Here is a 15,244-nt window from a genome sequence, read left to right as displayed (position 1 = left end):
ACATCATAATAAATACTGCAAACATCGTTTACTTTATGATAGACATCATATCTGGAAAAGATTTTCCAACTCAAATGTCTTTCGCAGTTTTACATGCCAAGATGTTTATGTTCTCAGAAACACCCTAATGATGTCGCTGTCGGATCTCATAGATTAAACTATAATATCCACGGGGCATATTCTCTAACTGATAAAGTTGAGATACAAACATATAAGTGGCCGAAGCTAATGTTATCTGCAGAAGCAAAAGAACCAAAGTTTTGGGTCTACTGACCGTGACTTTGTCTCGGTAAATCACGCCCCCTCGGACCGATGCCGATGGTGAGGTCTACATAGACCTGTCTTCACTTGGGTGGGGACTTAGAACAAGGACAGTAAAGGCTATATTTATTGGTAGATGGTCTATATGACTCAGGTACAGGACCCACAGCACCTTCACCTTTCTTTAAGGGAAGACAGGTTGTAAAGCTACATTAGCTCTTGAAGGCACAAGTTTTTTTTCAATCCTACTTCTAAGTTGATAATTGAATTACCAGAAAGGCAGTGTGAATTCCTAATAAAATGGTTTCATGTTCGAGTCTTTCGACACGTTGAGCCGGTCGATAATGACTCATTATCTGTGTTCCTTTTGTTTCTGGTACCTAAATAATATCATTAAATTAAAGATTCTTATCTGAATTAATTGATACTCGTCATTCATCGATCAATCAATCGAGGCAAGACCCCTCAAAGTCTCACCTGCACTGCTGATTCCATTTAGATATTACCATCTTTGTTGATATTTCAGCCCCATAATCAAAATTAATCTTTCGAACTTCCCTATCAAGTGGTCCTTTATAAATCCTATCTCCTAAGATACATGGTCCAAGAATTTTACAGCAGGAACCAGGAACAAAATCATGTCAATCTAAGAATTGAACAATAAAAGCAGGGCAAAGATATGTAAATCAGAATTTTCTTAACCAATTGACGACATACACATCCTATAGACACGGCTGCTTAAACCCGAATTCTCTAGAGAAAGCAACATTCCCTTTAACCACTAAAGCCACTCAATGAACCATCGTGTGTTTACAAGTGTTTGTTAACTTTAGCTGGTAAGACATTTTGGTTATATCAGAAACTTGGAAATGGATCAGGCCTTTGTCATCGATTAAGGATTTACAAAAATTAGGAGGATTGCATCCATGTCGTTCATTCCTAGTGTTCAATTAAGTGTCCAACAATCTCCCATCAAAATATCATAACCAAGGTCATGAACTATATATTGTATAACCTATACAAAAAACCAAGTTCATTATCGGAATCTCTCTAATCAAAAACTTCGGCATGCATCTGGACGTTCTTGAATTATCTCTTGCTCCCTGTATATCCTCAGTTATTTCTTCATCCTTTTGTATTTAAACATGATGAAACAATCCTTCAAGGGGGTAGGCTAATGTACCAAGAACCACTTCATGTAGAGACAATGGACGTGGAAATGATCTATTACGGATTATGGCAGATACAACTAAAGTGCCAATCATAATATGGCAAAAATAAATGCTGAAAATGCTAAATTGGTCCAGGAAAACATACATTGAAGAAGTTAAGACCACTAGTTCACTGAGTCATAATCACATATTCACAGTACTTTAGGGAGGAGGGGCAAAATGAAGGCAAATGATATAAAATGACAAGATAAAGAATCCACTGCGGCTTTACATGGTTTATGCTCATCTTTTACTGATAAAATGTAAGCAGCTTATTCATCGCCCAGGGCTAGCTCCAGCGCATAGTCATCCCGTTCCTGCCAAAGTTCAACAAATACAATTTTAAGACCATTTCAAAATAGTTGAAAGAATTAAGCAGTAAATCCTGAAAGAGGCAATGGCTATGCATCATCTTAGCTCCTTTTCAGCTATCCTTTAGTCTTCAACTGCTAGTTGGATATTAATATGTTCAACAAATTACATCGTTCCTCACTAAACTTTATTCGCTCTCATATTTTACTCATCGTACTTTTAATTTTTTTAATTTGCTTACTGAACTTTACAAATTGAATCATTTTGCTCACTACGCCGTTAACTTTTTAACGATGTTATGACATGACACAAGCATCAAAACGACGTCGTTTAGAAAAACTCAAACATACACCAAAACGACGTTGTTTCGAATACTCTTCTTTCCCCACGTTTTCTCTCTACTTTGCAAATAAGGTGACCGGTTTTCGCTAGGGATGTTCAAAAATACTTGTCTCGGTTGACCCAACCCATCGATCCGACTTAAAAAAACTGGGTATTTCTTTTAAAAAAATGACACGATCGGGCCACGTACCCAACCCATGATTTTTCCCTGGTAGTTGGAAATGGGTATGGGCCAATTTCTTTTAATAATATTATATATATATATATATATATATATATAGTTTAAATTATATTTTTATTTTATGTTCTTTAATATTTTTATCTTAAAATTAAATTTAAATCCTTAAATTTTTCTTAGGATTGTATTACGTACTTTTAAGTTTTGAATTTTTCAAAAAAAAAAGTTTATTAATTTTTCCATGTGTTATTCGAAAGAAAAAATCACGGTCGACTTTAATATTTTTAATGTTTTTATGTATATTATGAACTTTTAAATTTTTATGTATTTCCTATGTCATTTTAAAAAATAAATTTAAAAAATTTCATGTACCTAGACTTAACGGGTCGGATAACGGGCCGACAAATATACTATCTGGAGAACTGAGTACCCGATTTCAAACACCCCTAGTTGTCGTTGCCGGTCACCACGTCATTTTTCATTTCGATCACCGTCTACCGTCGTTAATGGTGGTCGTTCGGTCTCAAATTCATGGATCGGTTCGTCTCGATCCACTGAGCCCGAATCTGGTGGTTGTTTCACCGGAAAATGTCCCAAAATCCGTGAATCTCGATTGAAACGTTTTGACTTCCTCACTTTCAATCTCCAATTCGTGGACTTCAGAGCAAGTTCTGATAAAATAGAGGTCGGATTCGGACTCAAAGTGTCGAGTCAAAGCAACCCATGAAATTTGGGACCTAATGACCACCATCTACAGCGGTCGACGGTGGCCGACGGTGGTATCCAACCACCTTCTGTTTTTATTTTATAATTGAGTGAGCAAAATAAGAGAGAAAGTTCAATGAGGAATTATGTAATTTACCCTTTATAATTTTTAATTATTTTATATTAAATAAAAAAATAATATGTCATCACAACTTTAGATAGATAAAAGAGGAGAGAACAAAATGATTCAATCTGTAAAGTTCAGTGAGCAAATTAAAAAAACTAAAAGTATATTGAGTAAAATATGAGAGATAATAAAATTCAACAAAGAACGATGTAATTTACCCTTACAAAAAATATTCTTTTTTTAGTATTTGATGGGTGCAATGATTTTATTTAATATAATTCATTTTTTTGGTTCGTTCGCATTTTCTGATTTTTCTGTAAACTATTTTTCTAATTTTTCACTTGAAAACATGTTTCTTTGGAATAACTTGTTTTACATGTTTTTTAAGCTTATCAATTGCATCTTTGGATTTGATCAATGAAGCTTCCTTTCGACAATATATATATACAAGTTTACATTAAAAATGACAAATTTAGGTGTCAATTTAGATATTTAAAAAAAAATACCATATTAAAAGGGAGATAAATTCATATATCAAATCATATATTAGATTTTGAATTTCTTTGCCCACATCCGGTTAGCAAAGCTCAAAGTTGGGTCAAAAAAATCTATATTTCAAACACCACTTATACAAGACGACTTGGATCTTCGATGGAAGAGCCGGCATTTTTAAAAGCCTAAACAAATAAATACTAACCCTTTTACTACATGTGATACTGATACAGTCAAATGCAGGTTATTAGCAGAAGTTAGAACAATGAAAAAGGAAGAATCTATTTTAAAAAATGATGACAGGTTTTTCTAGACCCAAGAATCATACCCATTTCAGTCTTCCCTGGTACTCCACACACTGCTGGATTTTACCATCATGGGACATCACCTGAGTCTTCACCTTAGCTCTTCTTGTACTGTAGTTCACTTCGAACTTCGGGTATGGCTTCTGCTCATTTTCTTCACTAGCTGCACCTGATGTTTCTTGTAAGACTTCATCAAGGAACTCATCTGCTACATCTCCATCTTCGTCGATCCTTTGCTGCTTTGCATACCATTTCAAACCCTGAATTGAAAAGTAAACACAAAAATATCAGCCACTTGAAACATGCTTGATGAAGGTTCACTATGAAATAAGTAGTTGTAGCAGTTTGAAACAATCAAAAGTAGGGAAAATTTTATTATTAGAGAAAGTAATGCTGAGAAGTGGCCAATGAATGAAACCAACAGCCTGAGATACATCGTACAACTATCTTTTAGAACAGAACACCATACCAATAAAAGCTACTGCAACTTCCATATGGATATTCATTAGCCTCAAGCTTATATGAAGTGATCAATGGTAAATAATGTTAGTCACTGTTAGAAACAGAACCAATAATAAGTTGCATTTCCACCACCCTCTCCAGCTACTTCTTTAATTCACCTACTAGGCATTAAAAAATTTAACCAGTCCAAAATGTGACAGATTTTGATTCAAGAGTGAACCAAGATCAACTTGCAAAGGAAAAAATAGCATCTTCACATTTACATGTCTGCATGTTTATTAGACACAAATTCCAGTAGCATTGTCATTGTCCGCAAATCATGTTTCAAAAGGATACGGTTACGCATTCAAGTATACAGTCACTTCTGTCCTAGTGTTAGTTTTCTACCAAATCTTACACTAAATTTAGCCACCTTCAAAAGAAGGTAATAGCAAATGTGCTTGAAGAAACAATCACAAGCAAGAAAGTCCATTCATGAAATGGAACAAAATAATAATCTAGCACTTCAATCCATAAATATAATAAGTGTTAGATCAGACATGAACAAATCTTAATGAGAACAAATAAGTAGCATGTGCTTGGATGATTACAGTCTTACAGACTTGATCATGCATAACATCATATATACTCGATAAGGAAAAAAAAGGGTGGAAATCTGAAACCAACAACCAAAGATTCATCCCCAAGCTGAGAGAGATTTTTGTAGAACAGCCTCATATTCAGGGACGGACGCAAGAATTTATGTCAGGGGTGCAAAATTAGCTTATTAATTGAAAATACAAAGAAAATACATAAACCATATGGGTTTTTGAAATTTCTAGAGGGTGCGACCGCACCCCCCTTGGTCCATCCCTGCCCATATTTATTGAACAATAAGTCAAGACAGGAACACGAGGGAAGGAAAAAAGAAGAAGGGAAGTTTATATCTTTTAGTAAATGAAGATAAACAAAAGACAGAAAAGGAATCAAAATAAAGAAATGATAATAAAACCATAAGCTAAACAAAAGTAATTTATTGTGTCTAATATGCATTAGAATGCATCTTTCCAAGTGTCAAGCCATCAATTACATCAGGATCTGATCTATCATTTCATATTTTCCACGTACATCAGAAACAATAATGTGGAGGACAATTGAGAATTGACTCAAAATGACTACATCTCGAACAGCCTACTTGATATAAACATTAGAAACTCCACTCCATCATGACTTAAAACAGCAATCAAGCATGCCAATTGATTTCATTAACAGTAGATGTACCAAAAAAATTCAAGCAGCAATCTTGGATGGAAATCCAATGCTGAAGTTTGAAGATGCCAAATAGCACCAAACCCAGTTAAAAATTATAGAAGGAAGATGATCTGGCCTGAAAGTACCCTCTATCAGATAGGTCCTGTCTTCAAGGACATCAAAGATTCTAGTATAAAAAATCTTTCAACCAAGCTAACTTCAGGCTCTTAACAACCTATTACACGATTCAATGTCGATTCTCCCTCACTTAATTCCAAATTATTAAAGTTTAGACATTGGTTTCTAGCTTAACTGAACCAAGAACAACTAGCAACACTTAATCTCTTATTCAGAAAACCACATTTAAGCTGCCTAACTCTAATACCCAGAAGTCAACTCATAACAACAACAAAAAAAGTACTAACTACATTTACCATTATAGCATTATATCAAGAACCCACATCTTAAAATTTGGAAACTATGAAAAAACACCATTAGAAAATAAATCGAAAGAAACTGGGATGGACCTGGACGCCGCCGTCACCGGAAGCGGAGGGGAGAATGACGGGACCGGGCTGGGAACGATCGACGGCGACTTGAATAGGGACGCTAAAACCCCTCCGAGGAAGGCCGGTTTCTTGAAAAACGGGACGGTTACCGGTTGTTTCATTATCGCTTTGATGGTCGTTTTCTTGGTCTTTTACTTCGTGAGCATCGTCTCTGGCGAACCCCAAAAACCCCGCTATCCTTCTAAAGAATCGCATAATCAAAGATCAACCTCGATCGATAACTGAATCGAAGAGCTAAGCTATGCAAATCGAGGAATCAGGAGAGAAAAGAAAATAAATCTATGGTTTGTCGAGAGCGTTGAAAACGGCGAAAGTGGGGGAATACGTTTGGGGAAACTAGAAAACAAGATTGGAGGAACCGTGATTTACTACATCATCAATATAACAAGTGCCAACGCAGGCCCGTATTTGAACATAGACAAGAGGGGCATTTGTCCAGGGCCTTCTCTTGCCCCGGGTCCAAAATTATGGAATCCATATATATATATATATGTAATTAAAAAATAATAAATTATTTATTTAGTAACACATATTTTATTTTATTTTTTCAATTATTAATTTTAAAAAATATATATATATATAACGTTTTATTTTAATTTTATTAGATAACCATCATTAAAAAATCAACATTTTAATTTTATTAGATAACCATCATTAAAAAATCAACAACAATGTTGATATTATAAATTTAATTTTTTTCGCTTTTCATTAAAATTATTTTTTTTGGCTATTAGGGGTATACCCCTAAGCAAGTGTTTAGACCTCCCATTTTTTTTATAGAGTCTCTAATTTTTTTAATTTTAGTTTTTTATATTTATAATTTATGTCCTTATTTTTTATAATTCTACTTTTTATCTTTATAATTGAGACCCTTATTTTTTTTCAATCCTATTTTTTAACATTTATAATTGATAATTTTAAGTTTTCCAATCCCACTTTGCACCTTTATAATTGAACTCCTGATTTTTTTCAATTTCATTTTTACCTTTATAATTGAGGGCCCTAATTTTTTTAATCTCACTTTTTACCTTATATTTGAGGTCTCTAATATTTTCATTCATACATTTTATTTTTATAGTTTAAGCCCCTAATTTAATCACTTTTATACAATTTATTAACATAATATTAAATTAATTATTCAAAGTATTAGACTATACTTTTGTTTTATGGGGTCTATATTTTAGTTTCGCTCATTGCGTCGAAAATGTCTTAAACGGGTCTGTATTTATTAGATAGTTTATTAAACCTAATACAAAATTTACAAGCAAATTTATTTATTTTTTTCTCGTTCTTATAATTTAATTTTTTTATACTTATCATTGGATGCCTAATTTTTATATTCTCACCAGACCACTAAAATCTTAGAAACGAGCATGAGCCGTGAAAATGATCATTATGTGATTTAAGGTAAACTATGTATTTAGTCATCCATTTATTTCTATGATTTCGATTTGGTTACTTAACTATTTTTTAAAATCACACCTAACGATGTGATTTTATTCTGTTTTTAATCACTCACACAATTAAAAATAAAATTGTCGGCATGATAATTTTTTTTAATAATGACGTGACATTATCTTATGGTGACACATCAGCATCATAATTAATTTTCTAACGACGAATGAACAAAATATAACACAAACGAAACATTAAGTACGTTTCCGAAAAAATAATTGGTGACCAAAACAGAAAACAAAACATTAAGTATATTTCCGAAAAAAATAATTGTGTGACCAAAACAGAACTATGAGAATATGTGAGTGACTCGATACACAGTTTATCCAATAATCTATCGACAATTTTATCAATAATTTGAGCCTGCACCAAACGCAACTTTACAACTTCTTTTCATTTACATTTAATACATTCTTTTTGAATTTTCTGTTCAGCCCACCGATATTGTTGTGAAATGACCCAAGGTGACCCATTTGCTTTTGCCGTTAGACTTTTGCTTTGTTTTCAAAAGTTGTTTCTAATGTGTGCTGTACAGCAATGATCAGGAGTACCATTTCAAAGCATGGATCTCCCTCACTTATCCCACGTTTCTGGGAAATTTCAGGCACGGTATTTGGTTGTTAATCTTAAACCGTTGGTTCAGATTCCAATACCAATATTTATATTTGAATGTGTATCGAATATGATATGCTTATCATGGTTTAATACTATAATCAGGTCAGGTCAGGTCAAGTCAGATAAGGCGTGAAAACAAACGTTTTTGTTGTTGCACATGGTTTGAGTTGTGTGAAAACATAGCAGCAGATATTCAAGGGATGTGAGTAAGGGTGAGTAAAATTAAAGTCAATTAAAATATAATTTTTTGATCTTATATTATTTAAATAAATTTTAAATTTTAATTTAATTCGATTAAATATTGACTCTAAATTACTATTATTACATGCGTATTCGAGGACAGGCAAGCATCCGTGAATTACTACGAGATTGGCGTGGTCTGTGAAAGACCACACCCCCTACCTACATTTGCCACCGTTTTTGGTATCCTCTCGCAATTATTACAGTCATTGTTTTTTCCTCCTTTTTTTTTCTCCCTATCACATATAGGGATGAGACTCGAAATCGACGGGTTATGATTCGATCTAATCTCATTCGATCGGGTCGAGCTTTTAAAAAAAATCTGGTTCTGGTCCGGTTGGGTCGGTTCGGATTTTTTAAAGGTGGTATTTGGGTCTAGTCAGATTCGAGTTTAGGGTAAAAAATATCCAATCCGACCCTAAAAAAATGATTTTACCTTATATAATCAGAAATAATTACAATGATAACTCTCTCTATATTATTTTTTCAATTAAACTATTATTTTTATTGAATAAAAATAATATTTTTTATTATTTCTGGTGGGATCGGATATGATTTAGATTTTATCTCAAAAAATTAGATCGTTTCAAATCAGGTGGAAGGTATATATTTTTTAGGTCGAATCGGGTGGGTTGCCCATCCCTACTTTTCACAGATAGATAACATTATATCACGTGCTTGCTTCCACCATGCTAAATTACCCTTTTAAATTTTCAAACAAAACAAAAAAAATGAATTTTAAATTTCAAAATAATATATATGAACTCATAAAAATATTTAGATGTCATAAAATATTCTTTTTATACAATATTTAAACTAATAATTTTTATATTGAAGATGCATTTAAACATATATAAACTCTTCGCTTTTAAAATTTATTGAGTGAAATTAGTAGAAAAAAAATATTATTCTATTTAAATGATTTGTGGTCAAATAATTGTATCTAAAAGGTGAATTTACATCATCAAAAAACCAACAAAAATTTCAATTCACTTATTATAAAATTTAAGGTAAAGTATACAAATGGTCCCTCGGCTATATAACATTGTTTTGTTAAGTCATTTGACTATTAACAATTACAAAATTGGTCACATGACTATTCATATGTTTCAAACTCATATTTTTCTGTTAAAAATAATGGTTGTCTGAGATGAACGTTAACCTACTCACTAAGATATGATAAAATTATATTTCAATAATGTTTACTGGCATTGTCATTTCTTTCAAGCATGGCTCAACAAACATTAGCTCAATGACATAATGTAAATAGAAATTCGATCTATATACAGCTCAAACGATTTTAAGATTAAATTTTATCATATCTCTGTGAGTAGATTAACGTTCAACCTAGACGTTCGCCATCTTTTTAGAAAAAACGGTGAGTTTGAAATATATGAATAATCATGTGATTATTTTGTAACATTTAATAGTCAGAAGACTCAACAAAGTAACATCTTATAGTCAGGGAATTTTTGTAACTTTACTCAAAAAATAATATCATATAGTTGAGGGACCAATTATGTACTTTATCCTAAAATTTATTACTATTACTTAAAAAACCCCAACTCTCTTAAACTGCCACGTAACCTAATCTAAAGTCACAGTGAAAAAAATGAAAACAACCCCCAACTCCCCCACGAAAATAAAGTGCACTTACAAGAAAAGAAGAACCCTAGTTGGAGGGTGGAGAGGTATAATTACACATTTGTTTCAAACAAAATCGAAAGGGGCTTTTTTGTTGATTTCCCAGTTGTGTAATTTCATCCCTTTATTCTTGAGTTCCAATTTTCCCCATTTCTCAAAAGTAGTTAAATCGCGAACTCTTTAACTCAAAGCTCTGTTCTCTTCTCTCTCACATTTTTCACAGTTTCACTCAGATTTCTTTTAGGGTATAAGAATGGAACCCAGAGAAGTACAAAGCCCGGCAGGAGGATTACAGGTACAACAACAACAACAACAACAACAATCGCAACACATGTTAATGGGGCAAGCATCTTCCTCCTACCCTTCAAATCCCGCCTTGATCAACTCCAATCCAACGGCTAACGTCCCTCCTCCTTTCCCTTTCAACTCACTATCTTCGCCGGTTCCGCTGCAGCGTCATCAGCAGCAAAACCAGAACCAACATCAACAAGATCAACATCAACAGCATCCTAAGCCGTTCGATTCTATGAATTCGGCCGGTTTTGATGAATTGCCGCAGTTTAGGTACAATACGGAGCCGGCCCTGAAGAAGAAGCGAGGTAGGCCTAGAAAGTACGCTCCCGATGGTAACATTGCACTTTTACAACTGGCACCAACCCCTCAGATTGCTTCTAACTCGGCGAATCACGGCGAAGGCGAATCCGTCGGTTTGGGGAGTAATAGTGGTGTTGGGGCTGTATCTGAACCTCCGGCTAAAAAGAACCGTGGAAGGCCACCGGGTTCTACCAAAAAGCAGATGGATGCATTAGGTAACTAATAGTTGCAATTTGCTTATTATGTCATGTTTTCTTTTCTTTTCTTTTTTTTTTTTTTTTTTTGTAAGTTTTGTGACTTTGGTTATTTTGTGAGCAGGAGGAGTTGGAGGGGTGGGATTTACGCCTCACGTAATCACCGTGGAAGCCGGCGAGGTGAGTTGCCTTTACATGAAATCGTAATGGTTATCGTCCCAGATGAAGATAAGAGATATTATTATTGGCCTTGTCTGATTTATATTTGGGAATGATAAAAGTTTTTTTAGATTGTAATTCAATTGTTTAAACCTCTTGTGTTAGTGGAATCATCCATACTTTGTGCTGGTAGGCAGTAGCATCAAAAAGAATATTTTCAAACTTTAGAATTATGATTTGTGGAAAATGATTGAATGGAAAACAGCTCATCCTCTAGCTAAGTGGGCTTTATGGTGATTATGTTTAGTTCGAACTGTATTTTTGCAAGCTCCAAACCCGTGTTGGCTCGATGTGAATTGAGCACGAGCATGTGGAGAGTAGCTTGAGTTCTGAATGTTTACTTTTCCCCCCTTTTTTGTTATTGTCAAAGGGAAAATATTCATTGATTGTTTAATGGAATGTCTCTTCCAGTCAATAACTTGAGGCAAAATGAATACTCTTTTAGTCTTATTCAATTAAAGGTTGATCTGCTTAAAAAGTACATCATGGTGACAAACTTGCAAGACTTCCTTTTGCAAATGTTCTTGACTATCGGATCTCGTCTTTAGAGTGCTTAATTCATGTCCTTTTCATTTACAGGATGTAGCATCAAAGATTATGGCTTTTTCACAGCAAGGACCGCGCACAGTCTGTATTCTCTCTGCAAATGGTGCCATCTCTAATGTCACTCTCCGCCAACCTGAAATGTCTGGTGGTACAGTGACATACGAGGTGCTTCTAATATCAATTATCAATTTATAGGATCCATCTGATAAACTAAACTTAAGCTTGAATGAGATGCATCTGCTCAGCACCTTTGCTTAGATAGGAATAGGATCGTATCCATGTTTCCAAGGCTGCTGGAGTAAAAACCTTTTTTACTTTCCTTTATACAGGAAAAAGAATAATTTCTATATGTTTTGTATTTGATTTTTAAAAGAACTTTCTTTAACGAATTATAAGTTTCTTGTTGCATGTTAGTATCCCATTCCAAGCATAAAATAAAACCCATCGATGTACTAATTTTATGTTAATATAGATCTGAGGGGATACTGCTATCCATATCTTGCATCATTTTAGCTTAGTGAGGTTCATTGTCAAAAAGACCAGGCAATTATTGATTGTGTTACCTGAAGTAGACGAAGGTTTTGAAGTAAACCCTCATAGTTCAAACTTGATCAGTGAAACAACAGAATGATAGTAGAAAAAGAGAACAGATTTGTCTGCTTTTGGAAGGAACCAAATTTGGTGTGTGTATGGTCGTGCTAGATGGACTTGTTCCTTGGATACAATTATTATTCTGGACCCTTCCACTACTAGCTAGCTTAAGTATGGTTTCGAGAGGGGGGAATGGTTGAGCAAGCCTGTTGGCTGCTTTGAAATTATACACAATTTTAGAAGTTTGACTTGTTTTTCCTTGCTCATTTTCAACACATTTTAAATATGGAATCATTTTTTTACTTGCAGGGCCGGTTTGAAATTATTTCTTTATCAGGTTCCTTCTTGCTTTCTGAAAATAGCGGTGGTCGCAGCAGGAGTGGTGGTTTAAGTGTCTCCTTGGCTGGATCCGATGGTCGAGTATTAGGTGGTGGAGTTGCAGGGATGCTACGGGCAGCATCACCGGTTCAGGTATCTCTCTGTTTACAAATTTGTAGATGCTGAAAATTTTGCTACATATACATATCAAAATCATTAAGTAGTTCCGGATCGAGGCTTGATTGAATTTAGATTTTTTTGCATCTCAGACAATCATAGTTGGTGGATAAGCATCGGGGCATATCGTCAGGTTAAGACAAAGATATCAATGTACTTCATTCCTGGTTTTGTGACTTCTTTCTATCTACTGCCAGGTCATTGTTGGCAGCTTTATTGCCGATGGAAAAAAACAGAGCTCGGATGCTTTCAGAACAGGACCGTCCTCCGTACTAGCATCAAACATGCTCAATTTCAGAGCTCCAGGGATGACAGGCAGCCCTCCTTCGCAAGGTGGCTCAAGCGAATCGTCTGACGAGAATGGTGGTAGCCCTCTTAATCGAGGATCCGACTTCTACACCAGTTCTGCTCCATCAATCCATAACAACAATGTGCAAATGTACCAACTTTGGACTGACCACAGTCAACAATGAAGATGCTTCGGAACTAAAAACAGTAGAGCACATCGGGACGCCGACTTGGTGATTGTTACCGTAACAGTTCCAAATCCTAACATATGCATTAAAGACTAGAAATGGTAGAATCATTTTCATCGTAGATCAAGTTATATCAGTTATGTTTTTGTGTAGTCCTCCATACTGGAAATTGTTGTCACCATTGACCCACCTCCTGCTTCAGATAATGTATTTTGCTTATGGGAAACGTGTCATGGCCGCCATTTTGGGAGCCATGATTAGACCATGTATCGCTTTTAATTTAGTTGTTGATGACAGATGTAGGCTATTGAAACTGTCAGTTTGTCTCTCTAATTATCGATATCTAATTTATTAACTGAGACTGTCTCATTCCAACCGGTGTTAGATGGGGCTCCTTACACAAAATTCCACCTATTGAAGATAGAACAAAGAAGTCTCCTTGCGAATTCTATGGAGAATAAAATTTCACCCGCATTTTGTCATGAAGGCTGGATGTTCGATGAAATGCCGCAGTCGCATTTACTTTATTACTTGACCTTGTTAGTTTTGTATGTTTCGTGAAGGAAAATACGTGACGCATAAATTTCAACGAACCTATAGTATTATTATTACAATATCATCGATGGCAACGCCTTATGCGGGGATCACACATGTTGATGTCGGTAAGGTATTGATGAAAGTTCCTATCAAGTCCCTGTTGTGGGACTGAATCAATCAATTCATTCAATCATAGAGGACTAATGTGGACCAATCCCTATAATACCCACTCTACAATAGACAGATCAAATTGATCCATTTAATAGTATAGGAATTGAATTGGTATAGACCCTTTAATAAAGGGACTTGATAAGTACTTTCACCATAAGATACTAGAAAATTGTATTCCCTTCACGCGCCTTCATGTGGCAATGCTTTGCACCACAGTGCCACCTGCCAACTATAACTGCACAAAAACCCAACATTAGTTTCAATGAATTAGCTTTTCTATTAACTGTTAATGATTACCATAAGATCCTAGGGTTTTTCACCATTAATTAATCATGTCTTCCGATCTAAACCTAAAGGGAAAAAAGGAACTTTAATCCTAAGCAATGAAACGTAGCGTAGCGGCAGAACTTGTCCTAAATACCGAGTGTTGAGAAGAACACGCGCTGGTGACTGAGTGTGACAGTTTGCTAAATCCGGCATGTCTTATTCCAACTACTGCCAAAGAGCTTTGTTCGAAATGGCAACGGCTCTTTTGGCCAGCAATATACAGGGCGTTTGTTTTCACTATTTAAGATTTTTAAAGTTTTTATGTTTACGCCGTATAGATACACGCAGACATTGATCTTCGCATACTATTTATATTTTAGAAGACAGAAGTTCTTCTAACGTCTGCGCGTGGTCTGTGTAACGCAGACGTAGCCTTATGTCTGCAGACGTCTTCTAACCTCTTCAAATAACCATTTTTATTATTAATTTTATAAAAATTATAAAATATCATTAAATTTAATGAATTATTACAAAATAGTCACTATAATGTTGTAATAAATTATAAAAATTCGATAATATAATAATTATTTTATAGTATTTAGATAAATTTATTAATAATTTTATAATCTTTTAATAAATTTAATAAGTATTTTATAATTTTTTAATTTTATTGACGAAAATGATCATTTGTATATAACTCAACGATATCTAATATACTTTATTTGAAAAAAATATTTTAAACTTAGTAAAAAATATTATACAATTAAACTTAGTAAACTTTATATATATATATATATAAACTTAGAAAATCACAGGGACATACAATTATTAGCATTTAAAGACAAAATAAATGTTTTAATAAAAAAATATTCACACTATTGAAAAATCTAATTCTTATCATTTAATTCTGGTAAAGTACGAAAGTCCCTTTATATATAATAAAAAAACAAATAATATATTTTTTCTAAATAAAAAAATACTAATTGATGTATATTATATGGAGTAT

The 15,244-nt window shown here is 34.1% G+C and overlaps 2 protein-coding genes across 4 annotated transcripts; one reads left to right on the top strand and one right to left on the bottom strand.

Annotated features, from left to right (window-relative positions):
- Window positions 1-3,840: 3,840 nt before the first annotated feature.
- Window positions 3,841-6,541, bottom strand: LOC120173183. The gene is made up of 3 exons (XM_039180427.1): window positions 6,429-6,541; window positions 6,153-6,391; window positions 3,841-4,193 (listed from the first exon to the last, which is right to left on the bottom strand). The coding sequence occupies exons 2-3, from the start codon at window positions 6,387-6,389 to the stop codon at window positions 3,951-3,953; spliced, it is 480 nt and encodes a 159-aa protein (XP_039036358.1). The 5' UTR covers window positions 6,390-6,391; window positions 6,429-6,541; the 3' UTR covers window positions 3,841-3,950.
- Window positions 6,542-10,140: 3,599 nt separating this feature from the next.
- On the top strand, window positions 10,141-13,586 carry LOC120173182 (AT-hook motif nuclear-localized protein 13-like). 3 transcript variants are annotated; one of them, XM_039180425.1, is made up of 6 exons: window positions 10,141-10,308; window positions 10,382-10,957; window positions 11,061-11,116; window positions 11,735-11,866; window positions 12,602-12,763; window positions 12,985-13,586. In XM_039180425.1, the coding sequence occupies exons 2-6, from the start codon at window positions 10,402-10,404 to the stop codon at window positions 13,258-13,260; spliced, it is 1,182 nt and encodes a 393-aa protein (XP_039036356.1). In that variant the 5' UTR covers window positions 10,141-10,308; window positions 10,382-10,401; the 3' UTR covers window positions 13,261-13,586. The 3 variants fall into 3 exon arrangements, with proteins under 3 accessions (XP_039036356.1, XP_039036355.1, XP_039036357.1); XM_039180424.1 differs by having other exon boundaries at window positions 10,372-10,957; XM_039180426.1 differs by having other exon boundaries at window positions 10,142-10,308; window positions 10,393-10,957.
- The last annotated feature ends 1,658 nt before the right edge of the window (window positions 13,587-15,244 follow it).

Source organism: Hibiscus syriacus, unplaced genomic scaffold (genome assembly GCF_006381635.1).
Source record: "Hibiscus syriacus cultivar Baekdansim isolate YM2019G1 unplaced genomic scaffold, ASM638163v2 tig00111941_pilon, whole genome shotgun sequence".
Classification (NCBI taxonomy): domain Eukaryota; kingdom Viridiplantae; phylum Streptophyta; class Magnoliopsida; order Malvales; family Malvaceae; genus Hibiscus; species Hibiscus syriacus.
The sequence above is the reverse complement of the archived record's forward strand: the minus strand, read 5'-3'. Positions and strand labels throughout refer to the sequence as shown.

Bases quoted from the DNA above. Each gene is read 5' to 3' on its own strand.
- LOC120173183 (XM_039180427.1), bottom strand. From the start codon at position 6,389: ATGCGATTCTTTAGAAGGATAGCGGGGTTTTTGGGGTTCGCCAGAGAC. The intron at 4,194-6,152 runs GTCCATCCCAGT...TTTTCAATTCAG, and splicing joins CCGGTGACGGCGGCGTCCAG to GGTTTGAAATGGTATGCAAA.
- LOC120173182 (XM_039180425.1), top strand. From the start codon at position 10,402: ATGGAACCCAGAGAAGTACAAAGCCCGGCAGGAGGATTACAGGTACAA. The intron at 10,958-11,060 runs GTAACTAATAGT...TTTTGTGAGCAG, and splicing joins AAAGCAGATGGATGCATTAG to GAGGAGTTGGAGGGGTGGGA. The intron at 11,867-12,601 runs GTGCTTCTAATA...TTTTACTTGCAG, and splicing joins GTGGTACAGTGACATACGAG to GGCCGGTTTGAAATTATTTC.